The 13,241-nt window shown below is 36.4% G+C and overlaps 1 protein-coding gene across 1 annotated transcript in view; it reads right to left on the reverse strand.

Annotated features, from left to right (window-relative positions):
• Positions 1-3,181: 3,181 nt before the first annotated feature.
• LOC145999200 (uncharacterized) overlaps positions 3,182-13,241 on the reverse strand; it is a 139,322-nt gene continuing 129,262 nt past the window's right edge. The window contains exon 5 of the mRNA XM_083136132.1: positions 3,182-3,327. Within this exon, the coding sequence (XP_082992258.1) occupies positions 3,182-3,327 (146 nt within the window). The remainder of the gene's footprint in view (positions 3,328-13,241) is intronic.

The raw sequence follows: 13,241 nt of genomic DNA on the forward strand, positions 1-13,241 counted from the left end.
ATTCGTGAATTGCCACTTGTACATAGGGAACCTTCTCTACATGCTGAAGGAAGTTATTGGTGCAACGTTCATAAATGCAACTGCTGCTGATTGCCCAAGGCAAGTTTGAGCCTCCCTGAATTGTAGTGGTAACGTCGTTGGCTTGTAATGAAGAGTGAAGAGGTTGCGGGTTCAATGCCAAGTGGAGGTATTAAATGACCAGTTTTTGAGAAAATGGCTTCCAAAATTTTCTTTGCACCACCTTCAATTACTTTTTACCTCACCATGGGCATGTAATATCTCATGTGAAAGAACCTTCAATACCTTTCCAATATCATCTGAATCACTTCTATAGGTAACCTGATTGACGAATATTGCAAATTAAAGTTAACAAGATGAAGAAATGGTCAAAACTGCACATTTTGCACCCCAGTAATTTTCAAAATACGAAAGATATGGATCTGCAACTTTGCATATTTTAACTGCTGTTAATAAACAAGTTGATCAAATAATGACAAAACACATGTATAGCTGATCATGTAAAACATACCAAGCTTCTCCTAATTCTATGGTCTGCATAGCCCCTTTGATGGTGTAGTAATAATATCATTGCCTTGTAATCAACTGATCCCAGGTTCGATACCTGTCAGGGGCACAGTGGTTCGGATCTCACTTTAAACTGTAGGTCCAGTCCCAATTAACCTATCTGTCCAGCATAAAATGGTCTTAAACCAACAATTTAAATTCCAATCTGTAATGTACCAACAGAAGTCACGCAAGTTACGTGGCAATATATTCAGTGAAACACATGTAATATCTGCATTCCATAATTGTTCACTGAAGGCACATAGTGAAAACACTATGAAATTCTATGTTTATGTGTGCATGTTACATGAGGAGCATGAGTGTACAGCTGCTATGGAAAACACAGGGTGATTTTTTCACTGGAGGTACCAAACTATTGCCCATGAAAATTGTTATTGAGATAATGGCATCAAAATTTATATACACATACCAGCAATGATGCAAATCAGCATGCGCCCCCATGATATAATAGACTTGTCCAGTGATTTTCATTTGCCTTTTTTCCTCATTACCCTATCTCAGCAGTTGAGAGTTTCGTGAGTAACAATGCATATAGTTCAACAGTGTGTGTGTACCTCATTTGTTAATAACGGTAAACAGGATCATTCGAACCGGATCTTGGTAAAAGATGTGCACCTTTGAAGTGTTGCATCCCGAAATTGGTTAAAACGTTGGAGACAATGGCTCACACAACATGTAGGAGGCTGTAAAATGTTGAACAAACAATACATGACGTGAAGGATCGATTCCTGGTATCACCATCCAAATCACTATGAAAACTTTCCCAAGAAACTAATCTCCCATTTTCCATGTTTTAAAGATTTGGTATGAAAGCAAAACTATGTAATTCAACGTGATTTACTGTGTGTCATTTGTGCAATAATTGCTACCCAGATCTCCCAATCTAATGCATGCCGACTTCCTTCTTTGGGGCCAATTGAAGGGCAAAGTGTTCAAAAATAAACCCTGTACATTTGAACAACTCAAAGATGCTATACACCATGAGATTCAAGCTGCTAATGTCGACACTTTGAGAAAAGTATTCCAGAATTTGTAGAAATGCATTCAAGTGTGCTTGGATGTGAAAGGAGGCCATTTTCTGCATCCATTATGAGCAGGTCCTGTTTTGCAATGTTGAAGGTAAATGTATATAAATTTTCAAGTCATTATCTCAATAGCATGGTTTTATGTAGGAAATAGTATGGAGTCCTCTAACGAGAGAATTACCCTGTATCATTCTCCCATCTGTATACAAGTTCAAACTTGACAATTGCCACTTGTTTAGATGCAGAAAAATTAAGTTTAGTTTAATGTGAGTTGTTACATCAAATAAGTATGTCCTTATATACATATTAAATACATTCCATACAAAATTAACATTTTCACATAAAAACACCAAAGAACTCCAGGGAAAACAGAGTGGTAAATACAAACCCCCTTAAAATGCCCCCAAATTGTCACTTTTGAGAGTGGAAAGTTCTAAATATACGAAATATCTTATTGTGTGTGCCATTCCATAGAAAGCAGCCAGGGGCACCAACTTTTGAAAAAGATTGGTTTCTTCCCTTCCATGTATCATGATATTAATTCACACCAACAATGCATCCTTAATATTATAAATCTGTTATTTACCGATTGTAATAAGCAAATATATAACAATAACATAATATTAAAAGTATGACAAATTATTGTGTGAACTTTGGTGAATATAGGTTGGCACCACTGAAATCAGCTTTTTACTATCCACCTACTATATATTTCCAGTGTATACAATGAACAGAAGTGCATATACACAGACATTTGGCATGAACAGTCCTGGATTTATTTACTGGTGTGACATTCACAATTTCAGTGTTAACCCAGCACAATGGATGACCTACTAAAGTGCCTTCCATGGCCAGGGTGGTCAGAGTTTCAGCGAGCTCACTGGGAAGTAAGATCGCATCTTCCAGCATTTAGACCCAGAGCTGTATGCTGTCCTTTTTCACGTCAGTGCTTCAGTATGCAGATAGCTGGTGTCCAGTTTGCGTGTGTTTGTCAAGTGTTAAGGTGTTAATGAGTGTTTTAGTTTTTTTTTTTTTTTTGTTTTACTTTGCATATTAATGGTGCTGGGCCTCCCTGACATCACAGTGGTAACCTCGTTGTATTGTAATGAAGGGGTCCTGGGTTCGATTCCCATTTGGGGCACATAGTGGTTTGCGTCCTACTTTAAACTGTAGGTCCAGTCACAATTATCCCTTCTGTGCATAAAGTGGACTTAAAAAAAACAATTCAATCAATTCAATTCATCAATATTACTGGTGCTTTTGTGCAGTCTAATAATGCCACACTGCCCATATAATTTGGGCCTCCTGATGGCGCAGTGGTAGCATCGTTGCCTTGTACTCAAGATGTCCCAGATTTGATACCTGGTGGAGGAACATAGTGGTTCGGATCCCACTTTAAACTGTAGGTCCAGTCTCGATTACCCTTACTATGCATAAAGTGGACCTAAAACACCAAAATCAATCAATCCACATAATTTAAAGTAACAAATTTTTATATGCGACACTTACGTCATTACGAATGAGTAATGTTTTAATTATATCTGTCAATGTAATTGTAAGAGATTATTTCATTACATAACTAGCTGTTCTAGGTACACAGATATTTCATCTGGTTTGCCGGCAGTCGTGATCCTACTTCCCGGCATGCTAGTCACTGCTCCACTGCCACCTCGGATTGAATGGCACTGTTGAAAGCTATAGTAGTAGATGCTGGTACCTGAAGTAAGAAAACGTTCACTGGTGGGATACAATGCACTGACCACACATCAGCCAATAAAACAATTTTTACTAGACTTTGACCTTTTATAACATATTTGAAGCTTGGAGTTGCGTTTAGTTACTTTTTACTACAACAAATTTTATATAGTTGTGAAAATGTATATTTTTTATACCCACAAAACTTATTTTGATATCTTTAAACTGCATTGCATACCATTCACTTAGTATTAGGGGCCTCCCGATGGCACAGTGGTAGCATAGTCGCCTTGTAATCAAGAGGGCCTGGGTTCGATACCCATTGGGGTCACATAGTGGTTCAGATCCTACTTGAAACTCTAGGTCCAGTCTCGATTAACCTTTCTGTGCATAAAGTTGACTTAAAAAAATTAAATGAATCAATCGATAATAGAAGTTTGATTGAATAGAGAAAAGTGAGGTAGACAATGTGTAGAGGCATGCAAATTTCGTTTTTGACGAAAACACGAAATATGAAATAACATGCCGTAATGTTAATTTTTCATGTTTCTGAAAGGTGTGAGGTGCATTTTTCTACCCTGTTTTGTCACGAAATAATGCGAAATAAACTGCAAAATGCAAAATATACTCTTAAACACGAAATTTACAGTTTATATACTGACGTGACACTTTCTGAATTCTGAAGTATCCTGTGAGTTAAGCAATTAACGGAAAATTGATTAATTTTGGTGTAAATATTTGAGAATTAAAAATGAAACCCTTTACACAGGAACAAACTTAATACTCTGGTAACTACATAAATGTGCTATTAGAAGGGATTAGCTTATTTTGTGTTAAAAGTGCAGTTTTTAAATCAAATTTAGGATTATATTCACAATTTTAAAACCAAAATGTCATTTTATATAGCACTTTTAATGTGATTATTCACTGCTATAACACCAAAATTTTATTTTATTTACCGCTTTTGAACCCGAAATCAACTCTGTTTTTGTATCGAAATTTTGCTTTTTTATTTACCAAAAATATGTGCCTCTAACAATGTGTCACTATTGAAATATGGTAAAAGTAATTTTCATCTTTAAAATTCAGGAATATTTTTTTCTTTAAAGAAGAAAGTTTTATGAAAGAGATACTGTGAAACTTAATAGAGTTTGTGCTTTCTTGTAGCTTTCCAGTTCTGTGCTAATTACACTGGGGAACAGTGAAATTGCGGCACAGTCTTTGAGAGCTAATTTAGGGCAATTTCATGCTGCTGAATAATGATATAATAATATATTTCCTGAATTGGCTCTAATTTATGAAATAAATGCAACTAAATCAAATTGGCGGAAACATAAGACATACATATAAATGAACTTCCAACAACAATTTAATATTTCTTTTTGTGATTACAATCATTATTATAAAAATAATTTTATATAGGCCTATGATCAAAATAATTAAGAAAATATGTACACAATGAAGTAACAAACTATGTGAAACGTTTTCTATACGATTTCCTGCTGTATTGCTTTTTAGGACAATCCTTCTGTAATCTCCAACAGTAGTCGGCCATCACGTGGCGATCCCACCATCCCTGGTACCTTTCTTCCATTATCCTTATATCCTGATGGAACCTTTCTCCCCGTTCTTCACTAAAATCACCAACGTTCTCAGGGAATCTGTCAATGTGGCTATGTAGAAAATGTACCTTCACACTCATATTAGCTCCCAATTTCTCAAAATTTTTCAACATATTTCCAACTATATCGGGGTACTTTTCTGCTCTGTGATTCCCCAAAACGTTTTTGACGACGGACACAAAGCTCAGTCAGGCCTCAGATTCGATGTAAGACATGTAAGTTGTAAAATTGGCATCATTTATGAGTGTAAAAATTTGTGGTGGTCCGTCAAAGATTCCTGCCTTCAATTTTTCAATACTTACTCCTGTAAAAGTGTGGCATATATATTTGAAACAATCAACACTTGTATCTATCGCCTTGACAAACTGTTTTATCAACCCAAGTTTAATATGCAGTGGCGGAAGGATGATTTTGTCTCTATCTATCAGCGGTTCATGAATGATATTAGCTTTTCCCACTAATATTTTCCCTTGGGGGCCAAACTTTTATCGTCCAATATTTTTCTCTAGCACGACTATCCCACAAACATAGGAAACAGGTATTCTTTGTGTACCCACTTTGCTGTCCTAGTAAAAAAATCACCATCTTCAAATCCACACACACGAGACACTTATGTTCAGCATATTCAATTTTTTTCTAAAACCATTTTTATGTTTTGGTATTCTTCCTTAAGGTTTGTTGAGTGTCCGATATATTGCCTAGCAATGCTTCATAAGTTGCCTAGCAACAATTTACAAATAAATAAATAAGTTTCTTATTCGAATTTCAGCCCATTATCAAATTTTGATATTACCTAAAAAAGCGTAGAGTAATTTTACCTCCTACATTTTCCATGGTGTGTTTATTTTTATAACTGGAGTCAATTCAACTGAACCAATCATACAATTGGCAATCGCAGCTGTTTTGTGTGCTGAAACTGTTATTAAACTTTATGCCGCAAAATAAAATCTTTTTTTTGTTCCCCAGTGTTATTTGGAACATGTTAAAACATTTGATCACACTGCTAGATTCGTCTGTTTTCACAGATTTAGTGTTTCCTTGTTGTTATATATGTGGGTCATGATGATCAGACACACCCATTCCTCTTAGAAATGTTGACATCTTGTTCCTTTACATTTTAAAGACACTGTTGAGGGCCAGTACAGTAAATGCATTTGAGGTTGTGCATGTTCAGAAGAATTCAAAGGAGGAGAAAGAGAGTTTTCAGCTGAACTCTCCCTCTGTGTTTTCTCCACACACTCTAGGACAGAGTTCAGTGTGGATAACTATCAGATTGTATTCTCCTTGTTAGAATGAAAAAATTAACTGCTCAAATTTTGAAGCACCATGACACAGCCAGGAAATTACATTGTGCAATTTCTGAGGTCAGCAAATATTAAAGTACAGTCAATTTCTTGTTCCCTTAAAGTTCTCTATACTTGAGATATTAGTAATTATTTTAGAAGCAAACCTACATTTGTATGTTCAATAATTTTTTTTTTCAAATACTTGAACAAGAGCTACATGGAAGAATAGTTCAAAGATGTTCCAAAGATATTTATCTATTTGCCAATACCTGCATGAAATTTAAGTGAACAAGAGCAACCAAAAGATAATCCAGAATCTCTAATTGAAGAAGGAATAGTAGAGGCTGAACTTTCACCAAAATCCTCTGAAACCAAGGGAGACATGGAAAATGCCAAGAGTGATAACAGGAGAAAGCAATATATATGTTTCTTCTGCAACAAATGTTTCTCCAAAAAAGCACTTTTGAATAAACATATGAGAGTTCATACAAAAGAGAAGCCTTTCAGTTGTTCAATTTGCAGCAAACATTTTGCCCGTAAAGGTGACCTTAATGTACATATGAGAATGCACACAAAAGAGAAACCTTATAATTGTTCTATTTGCAAGAAAGATTTTGCCTATAAAGGAGATCTTAATACACATGCGAGAGTTCACACCAAAGAGAAGCCTTTCAATTGCACAATTTGCTACAAAACGTTTGCTCGTAAAGATAACCTTAATATACATATGAGGATGCACGCAGAAGAGAAGCCTTTCAGTTGCTCAATTTGCCAGAAAAAATTTGCATATAGAAATAGTCTTAATATACACATGAGGACACACACAAAAGATAAACCTTTTATTTGTTCTATTTGCAGCGAAGCGTTTTCTTACAAAGACACACTTAATATCCATGTGAGGAGACACACAAATGAAAAACCTTTTAAGTGTACAATTTGCAACAAAGATTTTGCCTGGAAATATTTCCTTAATATGCATGCTACAGTACACACAAAAGACATAGCTTTTAATTGTTCAAAATGTGACAAATATTTTACCCGTAAAGATATACTTACTGAACATGTGAAAAGGGTACATAGCAAATAGAAACCATTAGTGCCGTAGTGGTTTGGGACCGTGAGTGTTTCTGAGTAGATATCACTGGGAAGAATTGTTGTTAAGTATGGTCCCCAGTCCTTGTTGTAGGTCTCCATGACTGGGGTATGCTACTCATTCATAGCTCCCGAATTTTTTCAGGATGATGGGTGGCCATGGTCCATGCACTGGCCAAAATCTAATGAGAAAAGTTGTTACACTTACCCCAGGAAACTTGAACCACCATGCTTTCCAAACCCTGAGCCCAAAGCCTGTCTTAGACAACACGGCCACAGTGTGGAACAAATGCATTTGCTAGTAGGTATTGACAAAAGAGTATCCTGAAGTTGATGGAGATGGCCATTTTTGAGATTGCCTGGATAAACGTGTGATACTTGTGGATTGATCATTTCACTAAACTGAGAACTTTTTTTTAAAAAAAAAGATGTCACACTAATATTTTAAATATCAGAATACTTTATCCAGAATTTAAAACTCAGGGAGGTGGGGACCGAAATAAAGGATCACGTACAAGCATGTTGAAATCTCAGAAAACCTGAAATATGTGAAACTTCATTTTCCAATTGCCGAATGTTTTAAAAGAGTTTTGCCCTTTTTCTAATTTTACCTGTAAATATATAGAGATATTCATAGAAGCAGTTTGTAATTTCTGTGGCATTCATGTTGGCAAGAAATTACAATCTTGAAAGCATTTGTAAAGAAAGATAAGGGTGAACGGAAACATGTATTTGTGCCTAATAAATATTATTGCATTGAACATAGTGTGTAGCTGAAAATGTCATGTGAATACAACACCTAAATAATTTTCTGAATTATTTGAGGCATCCTCCAATTCCGACTATTGTGAATGAATTACTCTTCCCACCCTGAAAGAGACTTACAAGAGTGAGGTCATATGAGACCAGAGGTTGACCAGGGTTGCCCGCATGGGTGGCTCATGACATGCCTGGATCATGGGAATTTTTGGGGGTGACAAAATTTTATACGGAGTTTAGCTATCTATTTTCACACAAAAATGGGGAAATCTTTTAGTTTGATTGACTTGTTATTGATTTTTAGTTATGGTTATTAGCTTGTCTTCTTACCTGTAGGTGATCGCAGCAATTGGGTTGAAATGAAACACCACCACAACTTATGCCTTTAAAATGTGTTTGAAAGGGAGGGGCTGAACTGTTTCGCAGCATTAACACAAGGTTAGTCAAGCAGATAAACTGATAAGAATAAAGTTCAGTACACTAACAATGACAGTAAGCCTGAGCAGTTGTTTACGTTTTATGAGCCAGTTATTCACGGAAGCTGAGTTAATTGTTGTTCCTTGCGGCAAAAAGTCCAGTAACAAAACACCCTGCCTGTCCCAAAACACAGTTGCCATGATGTTGCTCAAAGAATGCTGGGAGCCTGCATGCAAACTTATTCCCATGGACAATTTCAAACGGTATTCCCAAACAGACCTTGCGAATAGTGACTACCACCTCTTTTGCCATTTGAAGACTTTCCTGGGTGGCAAGCATTTAGATACTGATGATGAAGTGAAATCGATCGTGAGTAACTGGCTATCATCACAGGCGGCAGAGTACTATGAGGAGGGTATCCAAAAACTTGTAGTTCATTACGATAAATGTTTAAACTTGCAAGGAAGTATGTAGATAAATAGAGAAGTCTATGTAAATTCAGACATTTTTTTTTAAAAACATTTACTAAAAGAAACATTTACTTACTTCATTTTTTTTGCAAAAAGGACCTTACTTAAAAAATAACTCTCGTACATTAAATTAGGCACACACAGGAGATGTACTACATAGAACTTTCATCGAAAAATGCAGGCTCGACCAGGACTCCATGGATTCCACACAGGTAAAATAGCGGAAGCGAAAAATCAGGTGAAGCTAGTGCGACTCGGTAGCTCAGTGATAGAGCAATGGCATTGAATGCCAGACACCCGTGTTCAAGTCATGGTCGAGCCTGCATTTTTTGTTGAAAGTTCAACGTAATATTATACCTTTCCATGAGTCCCCATCAACAGTCTATCCTCATCTCCTTTATTTTCATTGACTTGCACATGTCAGTCATTCTCATTATTTACTCAGAAAGTGAAACTACATTTGTATCATTTTTTTTTCAGCTACCTGATCAAGAACTATGTGGAAGAACAGGTACAAGATGTCCAAAGGTCAGTTCCACATTTGCCAGTCTCTGCAGGAAACTTAAGAGAAGAAGAGCAGCCAAGAGAAATTGCAGAATGTATCACTAGAGAAGAACATTTTGAAGCTGTACCTTCACCAAAAACCCTTGCAAGCAAGACATATGTTGATGTTCCCAAGAGTAATGACAGGAGAAAGCAATGTATAAGTCCCATCTCCAACAACACTTTACCGGACAAAGGAGATTTGATAGCCTATGAACCAGAGACGCTTTTTAATTTTTCAGTTTCCAAGAAAACTTTTGTCCATGAAGCTGAGTGTAATACATTTATAAGTGTTCACACTAAAGAGAAAATTTTCAATTGTTCAATTTGCAAAAAATATTTTGCCCGTAAAGGAGATCTTAGTGTACATATGAGGGTTCACTCAAAAGATAAGTCTTTCAATTGTTCAATTTGCAAAAGAGATTTTGCCTGTAAAGTTCATCTTAATGAGCATGTGAGGGTTCATACCAAAGAGAAGCCTTTCAATTGTTCAATTTGCAACAAAGATTTTGCCCGTAAAGATCATCTTAATGAACATGTGAGGGTTCACACTAAAGAGAAGCCTTTCAATTGTTCAATTTGCAACAAAGATTTTGCCCGTAAAGGAGATCTTAATAAGCATATGAGGGGTCACACTGGAGAGAAGCCTTTCAATTGTTCAATTTGCAACAAAGATTTTGCCCATAACGATAATCTTAATAAGCATGTGAGGGGTCACTCTGGAGAGAAGCCTTTCAATTGTTCAATTTTCAACAAGGATGTTGCCCGTAAAGCGGATCTTAAATTACATATGACTGTTCATACTAAAGAGAAGCCTTTCAATTGTTCAATTTGCAATAAAAATTTTGCTCGTAAAGGAGAGCTTAGTGTACATATGACTTTTCACACTGGAGAGAAGCCTTTTAATTTGCAATAGGAATTTTGCCCGAAAAGGAGATCTTAGTTTACATATGACTCTTCACACAGGAGAGAAGCCTTTCAATTGTTCAAATTGCAATAAAAATTTTGTCCGGAAAGGAGATCTTAGTGTACATATGAGGGTTCACTCAAGAGATAATCCTTTTAATTGTTCAATTTGCAACAAAGATTTTGCCCGTAAAGATCACCTTAATAAGCATGTGAGGGTTCACACTAAAGAGGAGCCTTTCAATTGTTCAATTTGCAACATGGATTTTGCTCGTAAAGATCGTCTTAATGAGCATGTGAGGGTTCACACTAAAGAGAAGCCTTTCAATTGTTCAATTTGCAACAAAGACTTTGCATGTAAAGGAGATCTTAATGAGCATATGAGGGGTCACACTGGAGAGAAGCCTTTCAATTGTTCAATTTGCAACAAAGATTTTTCCCGTAAAGATCATCTTAATAAGCATATGAGGGGTCACACTGGATAGAAGCCTTTCAATTGTTCAATTTTCAACAAGGATTTTGCCTGTAAAGGATATCTTAAATTACATATGACTGTTTACACTAAAGAGAAGCCTTTCAATTGTTCAATTTGCAATAAAGATTTTGTCCGTAAATAAGAGCTTAGTGTACATATAATATTCACACTGATACAAACTAAAGGTTAAAAGATTAAAAATCAGTAACTTACGTGTGTGAGCATGAGATTTATCAAACTACGTTTCGAAGGTTATACTACCTCCTTCTTCAGGTTGAAACGATGTTTTCAGACACCTGACATGGTGCCTCGTCGAGAAAGTGATGGTTAAGGATTTAGGTTAAAATGGTATAGGAAAGACACTTTCTAAAAAAAGAATGTAAAAATACACATACTAAAACCGCACAATACTCTATAAAAACAAAAGAACGTTCAAAGCTGATGACGGCGAACTGCCGATCGGTGCTCGGGGTAGGCGAATGCACGGTGTCAGCTCATACCTGGAGAAGGAAAACTCCTCCCTCCCAGTCTTTCCTCAACTGGGGCTCGTGAGTCACCAATCCAAGGTGAATTCAACTTCCACCTCGGCAGCTTTCCTAACCTCAGGAGTAACATGGAAGCCCATCTCGTCTCTACTCCCGGCAGCTTTATCCCATTTTTTAAAAAAGTTTATCCAGCCGTCTTCCAAATTCCCATCATCCCTTTTGAGTTTATTCCTATTATCCGTGCATATATAGGCTGCCTCATACACATTCCTGTCACACTGAAGAGAAGCCTTTCAATTGTTCAATTTGAAATATAAAAATTATGTCCCGAAAGGAAATCTTAGTGTACATATGAGGGTTCACTCAAAAGAGAATCCTTTTAATTGTTCAATTTGCAACAAAGATTTTGCCCGTAAAGATCATCTTAATGAGCATATGAAGGGTCACACATGAGAGAAACCGTTCAATTGTTCAATTTGCAACAAGGATTTTGCCCATAAAGGATACCTTAGTGTACATATGAATGTTCACTCAAAAGAGAAGTTAATTTGCAACAGAGATTTTGCATGTAAGGATATGCTTAATGAGCATGTGGGGGTTCACACATAACTGAAGCCTTTCAATTGTTCAATTTGCAATAAAAATTTTGTCCATAAAGGAGATCTTACTGTACATGTGAAGGTTCACTCAAAAGAGAAGCCTTTTAATTGTTAAATTTACAACAAAGGTTTTGCTCCTAAAGATCAACTTAATGTGCATGTGAGCATTCACACTAAGGAGAAGTGTTTCCATTTTTTAATTTGCCTAAAAGTTTTGTCTGGAGGTGTACACGTACTTAATGTACTCATAAGGCTTGACAGTCAAGAGTAATATTTTAAATGTTCATTTGCAACAAGGTTTTGGAAATGAAAGACATCTTAATTCGCATATGTGCATTCATGCTAAAGAGAAGCCTTTTAATTGTTCAATTAGTAATAAATGTCTTGGCTGGAGAGAGAACTTTAATAGACGTATGAGGATATTTTATCTCAAAGAGAAACTGAATTTGTGACAAGATTTTCCTTTAAAGATAACTTCAGAGTACATATGGGGACACATACTTGAAGCAGAAATCTATTAATTGTTTAATTTGAATCAAATATTTTGTGTGCAAGCATCAAGTTATTATGCATGTGAGGAATTACACACTAAACAGAAGTCATTAAGGAAGTATTGCAAATAGTAATCTGTATTGAATGTTTAGAAATCATACCATCAGTGTTTCGAAATGGATTTCGAAATAGAAATATCTTAGCTGTGTGCACATCTCACATGCTTTAGGATTGTGATGTTTAGATTTTGTAACTCTCGCAAATGCCACAGTTCCTATATGAACTTACGTTTACGAGAATAAACAAAGTTCTCATTTTCGCCAAAGTTCTCATTTTCATCGTCAGGTGCCCTCTATAGTGGAACCACAAGCAAAACAACTTGCGCAGACCCACGGCTACTGTGCACCGTACCCCCGCGAGTAGGAGAGGCGGAGAGTGGACAATGCTTCCTTATGGCTCGAGGTGGAGGGAAGAAGGGAAAGCTGCACGGGGACTTCTCGTCCCAAGGTTTTTTTCTTTGTGTTCGATCTATAGTAGTGTTGAAAGGAACTTCATGCATACACGGAAGTGGTTGCAATATTCCTTATCACTACGTACTCAGATTCTATGCAGTCAACATCTAATATTTCATGATCAGCTATTTCGAGTTGTCCGAGTGAGGCGACATACCTTCTTATTCGTTCCGAATGCATTATGGGCAATGACCAGGAAGCCATTATGTGTTAAGGCAAAAACCATGTGCTTAGGAAAGAAGGACCTTTTCTTAATGGCATTTTTACAAACTTCCTTC

Source organism: Lepisma saccharinum, chromosome 15 (assembly GCF_977018435.1).
Source record: "Lepisma saccharinum chromosome 15, izLepSacc3.1, whole genome shotgun sequence".
In the NCBI taxonomy this organism is placed as follows: domain Eukaryota; kingdom Metazoa; phylum Arthropoda; class Insecta; order Zygentoma; family Lepismatidae; genus Lepisma; species Lepisma saccharinum.